Genomic DNA, 6,388 nt, shown 5'->3' on the forward strand with positions numbered 1-6,388 from the left:
AAAAAACCACATCATGGTAAAATTAATACCATATCTCAGCTAATAAATACTTCATAGCATAATTAATACCTTCTCAACTTCAAATTTAAGCTAAAAAGTATGGCTGAAATAACCATTTATATGGTTATTCCAATCTGTAACTTTTAGTATTGTGACAGTCAATCAGTTTGGTTGAAACTTATATTAGTTCAGTTGATATATTATGGTTATTATATATATATACACTATGGTTAATGCAAGTATACATTATGGTTACCTTACTTATCTATACATAGCCATTACCTTTCTAGATAGTTCTATTTACGATGCGTCTTCAGTTAATGTAAGCGTTTATTGAAGGTTAAATATAACTTCTTAATAAATAATAAAAATAGAATAAATTTGGTATGGTATTTAATCATATTTTAAGTGTCAAAACAAATACAAATTTATAAAACATCTGAAACGGACCAATACATTAAGATTACATATATTGATGTAAAACTGTACAAACTAATATTATATATATATATATATATAAGAACCAAATATGGTTCAATGAATACCTACTTAAAACTTTCAATTGCATTTTATTAAATTGTAAAAAGTAATTTAATTATGTATTATAAAAATTAAAAAAAAATGTTATGTACTTTATATTGAAAGTAACACAGCTTGACAAAATTTAGGTCATAGAATGTTTATGAATTTTTGTCCTGATAGATTTGACACTAATAACGATCATGCTATTAGTTTTTCTGTTATCAATATTTTAGCCAGACTGAGTATTTGTTATATTAGGTTTTTTTCAAATCAAATTATTCATTATTATAGGACCTTAGTTAAGAAAAACTAGCTTTCCTTATTTTATAATCTTATTTGAACCTAATTTTTATTCTAAACATTTTCCTACCTTTTAAAGTTTATATCAGCATTAGTAGGACTAATCTTCTCAACTCATTTCTTGTCCAGCATTTATAATTATAATATTAATCATATAAATTATTAATAATTTTGGTATTATAATTAATATTTAATTAAATTGACTAATTATAAATTTGTTATGTATAACTAAATATTCAATTTTATTAATTTTGAATTAAATACTCTAATAAAAAAATTATTTATTAATTTCAATTGAAATAGTAAAACTTTCTGAATGCTATTATAACAATAAATGTAAAATCGTCATTATTTGGTAATCCTACGATTGGTTTTTAATTTTTAATTGGAAAATTCTTAGTGGTTTAGACAGTAAAAAGTACAGGACAATCCACCTAACCTCAAACAGTTCTAAAATCGCTTTTTATATTTTAAAATATATTTCTCCATCCAAAAACATTTTAAACTTATTATAATTTTTTTTCAGTCAACATGGCAACTTTTAAAATGGTTTTTGTAAAAATCAAATCATCTAAGAACTGTTTAATAAAGCAGAATTTATAAATTCACAATTGTTTTTGTATTCAAATTTTGAATGTGTCCCTTAAACTTTCTTAAAATAATATAATATTTATTTATACTAATAAATGAAGTTATACATAAAAGAATATAGTTGGTTCAACAACAATTAGTGTGGCATAATTAGTATTTTGTTTATAGGGGTATATACAGAGTGTTCATTAAGTCAGGAAACGGGTTTCTATTGTTCTCATTGTTTGTAACAATGAGAACAATAGAAACCCGTTTCCTGACTTACTAAACACTCTGTATAAGAAAGATTTTTATTAAACCCTTCTATGAAAATAAAATTGTATTCAATAACCATTTTTACCGAGGGTATAAATTACACTTTAATCCCCTTTCTACAGGTAAGGGACCCCGAAATATCTAGTGTTTGCACTATACAGGTGTTCAGTAAGTCAGGAAACGGGTTTCTTGACTTACTGAACACCCTGTATAAACATATACATATCTGAATTACTAAAAATAAAATTAATAGGAAATATAATCCACATCTTCCAAAGAAAAATAACTCAGAAAAACCAAGAGGACGCCTAAGGAAATAATATTTTAAAAATATTCTGGAATTCATGAACTGTACGTTTCATTGAAGAATTTGGCGTCAACAAGGCATTGCCTTTAATGGATTATAATATACATATCTTCTATATATCAACATCAGTCTATACACTGGAGTGTATATAACTGATGAAAGTAATTGTGCGATGATCATTGTTCAAAAACTTTTGTCAGTGTACTAAGCTGAATGACTCGTGAATTACGAACTCGATTAAAATCATTTTTTTTTTGTATCTTTCAGTTATATTTAATTTTTGATTTATCTACTATTATGTATTTTTTGTTTATCCTTGTATTATAGTGGTACAAATTTTTTAAACAGAAATATACATATTAAACTAGCATATAAAACAGAGAATTATGTAAGAGTATAACTGATCCATAATATTTTTTGAACCAGTATTTCAGAAGTTGTTTAAGATTTAAATAAATAGGGATGAAAAGTGGGTGCTACCATTTGATCATTAAATATTTCTCGGGCGCACTCTTCTTGTCTAGGTATAAAAATGTGAATAATTTCCTTAGGTTAAACAAAATTTGATTTCATGAACAATTTAAAAACTTTAATAACATTTTTTCATTCTAAATTAATATTAAGTGTATAAAATACTATAAAACTAATATGACCCAATTAATAAGTGATATAGTAATGATTTTTACTCGGGAGAGAGCTAAAATGTTTTTTCATTTTTCTTAATACACACTTTTACTAGTGCCAAAGTCATATATTGATAATACTAATAATTGGCCAAGGGGAAAGAAGTTAGCACCCATGATTTGCATGTCTTAAATATTAAATTTTGAAATAAATTATTAATTAATGGCATTGAAATATAATGTAATAATTTATAAAAAAAAAAAAATCTAATTCTTAAATTTCTAGTTATTTATATGGTGAAATAGTTTGTATAAATGGCAATAAACTTATATTTTAAGTGTTACTAAAGATTTATCACTATGTTTCTGGTTTTATAATAAATAAATTACTTCATGGTCATGAGAATGTATAGGGCAACAACCATGACAAAGACTCATAGTGTAAGGATGGTATCCATTTTTTATTAAAAAATAATTCAAGACACAATTTATTAATGAAGTGTTTTATTTACATTTACAAGCAAATAAACAGCTCTGCAAAGTACAATTGAACACTTCCAACAATTAGTTTACTAAAAAAAAAAAAAAAAAAAATCAATAAAGGTTTGATTAAATTTTTTTAAATAAATATTGTAAGTTATTTACCCAAAATTTCTTGTGTTTGAAAGTGAACACAAATATATTGTATGCAATACCAAGTAATACAAAGATTTACAAGTAAATCTTTTGAACTTTGTTTACATAGGTTATTTTTTGGATAAATAACTAATAAAAGATTTAAAATTGTAGACACATTGAGAAAATTGTAGGTTTTACTTATTTTTGAGGTACATTTTTATTTTCAATCTTAATTATACTTATTATTATTTGAAACCAGACCAGGGATTTACAACCTATAGCTTTTTAGCGATTTTGAAATATCATATCTTAACTTAATTGTATACAATTTTTTTAAATTTGTGTTTTTTGTGTTCATTATATAGTTAGTGAAAATCATGTTTAGTTGGCTTCAGGTTTAATACACTATAATATCTACATAGGGTCATCGGTCATAAATTATTTTATAAGTATACACTAAAATATTTATTTTCTTTAAGTAAAAAAATAATAAACTTAATAGTTATTCATAATTCAATATCTTTTTGTAAAAGTAGATTGAAAAATACAATTTAAATACCTACAGTAATATTCATTTTATTTATTTCTTTTGAAATCATATAAGAGATGCAAAAAATCAAATAGTTTTAGTATAAATTAAACAGTGTATACTGACATTAGACTTGTATGATATTAACTCTTCTCACAAGTGGTTATACCAAGCATTACACCAAAATGTTGAAAAAATATTTATAAACAGAAAATATGAATTTATTCTACTATTGTTAATTTCCTTATTAAACAATTTTAGTTATTGAGATAAGAATTCAAGTGTAGCTTGGTATAATAAGAAGATCGCTGAAAATGTTTTGTTATAACTTTTAATATTGAGTAAAATAGTATGAGATAATTACATCAAAACATTTAAAATCACTAAAAATATAAGGAATAAAAAATTTGAAATACAAGCAAGAAAATAGTATAGTGTCTATGTAAATTATAAAATGAAAACATAATACCTTTTTGCCAGATGTTGCGCCAACTTTAGTCTTTTTGGTACCTCGGACCTTCTTCATTCTGTTCTTTCTTTCCTTTCTCTGTTTTCTTGTTTGTACTTTCTTTTCATATAGTCCATGCTAAAAAAAAATATAACATATTTGAATTGAATTTGAAGTTAAGTTTTGGGAAATAAATATACAAACGGAGTACTACAGTTTTATACCAAAAAACTAGGAAGTACTCAAACATCTCATGTAAAAATTGGCTTACAAGCTGTGTATCGAGTTAAAAATTCTATACATAAACTTATAAATAAACCTATATACATGATAATATAAACAATTTAAATAATTAATACTGATACTAAATCACTATGTAATTAAGAAAATGACAGGTTGATGACAACTTTTGGATCAATACTTTGGATGTTATTCTCATTTTGGTATCTAGGCAGGAAAAAAAAAGAGAATGGAAGGGATATAACTAGTGATAAAATAGTAGCATCCACTCTTCATCTCCAGTAATTACTTTAAATTGTTAATAACTTTTGAAATAAAACTCTGAGTTTTTATTGACATTTTTTTAATTAGATAATTTTCTATTTTATAAGTTAATTAAATATGTATGTTAACATTAAAATGAATAAATATCACATTCCTTTAAATTCTAAGAAATGATTCTAAAGTTATTATTTCCAAAAAATCAAGATTTATACATAACTAAAAAGAATCAATAATTGTTTTTTCCAATATTGTATTTATTTTGAGAGTAATTGAGTATTTTATATTAATTTGATTACTTTATATAAACAAAAATACAGAAATTTAAGGAAATATATAAAACATTTGATTACTTCCAACTGGTATAAAACTTAGACAAGAAATTATAAAATGGATATTCATTTTATACATACCCTTTGTAGTCTGTATTTAGGTTCAAATTTCTTAGCATGGTCTAATGTATCATAGATGAGAGCAAAACCAGTTGATTTTCCACCACCAAAGCACGTTTGGAATCCAAAAACAAATACTACATCAGGAAGAACTTTGAACATTTTAGCCAATTTTTCCCGAATATCAGTTTTTTTAGGGGAGGGTTTACCAGGATGCATAACATCAACAACCTTAAAAAAATACACATAATACATTACTAAAACAGAAGTATCAGATTAATAGTTTTATAATCATAAATAAAATATTTATAAATATACATTCAAAGTTCTAAGAATGATCTAAATTTGACTCTTTCTCTTTAAACTAAAGCAAAAAAATGAAATTACATTAACTGAATTTAATAGTAATTTAGAAAATGATAAACTAATTAACTTTTAGTGAACACATCATTATAAAATTATTTTTATATACCATTTGTTTTCTGCATAGCAGACGGTTAGTCATAAATTTACGGGTCCGAACTGTTGCAGTAGACGTATTGGCAACCTAAAAAAAATAATTCATTTATATTCAAAGATTACATTAAATAGATGAATTAAATTAGCATTAGTATTAATTAAATTAACAATGTTACTCTTGTACAGAAATACAAAGTAATTTACCAGTTGAGGTTAATTTGTGGCCAGAAAATTTTTTTGATTTAATAATTTTACAATTTAAAATGTTCCAAGAACAGCGGTATATGATACTAATATCACTACACTTGGTACACTACCCTCAGTAAAATTAAGAGTTTGATTAGTGATTACATCCCACCAGTATTAATTATAAGAATGAAATATTATTATAATTGAATAATTTATGGTTTTTTAAATTTGTAAGTTTAATTGTTCATATTTTAGGCTGGACAGATAACATTAAATGAACAATAAAAACACCAGTTTTGGAAATATTAAAACTCTATTAAAAAATATCAATCAGTACCGTTAATCATTTAAAAATAATTAAATCAAAGGGTAAAAACAGAACTAAATGCTTTTAAGTCTGTTCATAATTTGGTATTTCAAATTTTCAAGATTAAATTGGATAAAATTTTACTTACCATTTTGGCTGTTAGAAACTTCGTAATTCACCAATAACTAAACAAACAACATCTGAACGTGAAAATATGAAGGAACGACGTTGTATACTTCAGTATAGTATTTTCGTTTGATAAGAATGAATTTAGGAACAAGACAATAATTTTTATAATATTAACTTGTGAATTATTACATTTTTACAATATCTTTTATGTTAAATTG

At 24.0% G+C, this 6,388-nt stretch overlaps 1 protein-coding gene across 1 annotated transcript; it reads right to left on the reverse strand.

Annotated features, from left to right (window-relative positions):
• Positions 1 to 3,085: 3,085 nt before the first annotated feature.
• On the reverse strand, positions 3,086 to 6,328 carry LOC126896901 (40S ribosomal protein S24). The gene is made up of 5 exons (XM_050670069.1): positions 6,190 to 6,328; positions 5,559 to 5,633; positions 5,108 to 5,317; positions 4,215 to 4,331; positions 3,086 to 3,170 (listed from the first exon to the last, which is right to left on the reverse strand). The coding sequence occupies exons 1-5, from the start codon at positions 6,190 to 6,192 to the stop codon at positions 3,168 to 3,170; spliced, it is 408 nt and encodes a 135-aa protein (XP_050526026.1). The 5' UTR covers positions 6,193 to 6,328; the 3' UTR covers positions 3,086 to 3,167.
• Positions 6,329 to 6,388: the final 60 nt, after the last annotated feature.

This window comes from Daktulosphaira vitifoliae, unplaced genomic scaffold (genome assembly GCF_025091365.1).
Source record: "Daktulosphaira vitifoliae isolate Bord-2020 unplaced genomic scaffold, ASM2509136v1 Scaffold_1, whole genome shotgun sequence".
NCBI lineage: Eukaryota > Metazoa > Arthropoda > Insecta > Hemiptera > Phylloxeridae > Daktulosphaira > Daktulosphaira vitifoliae.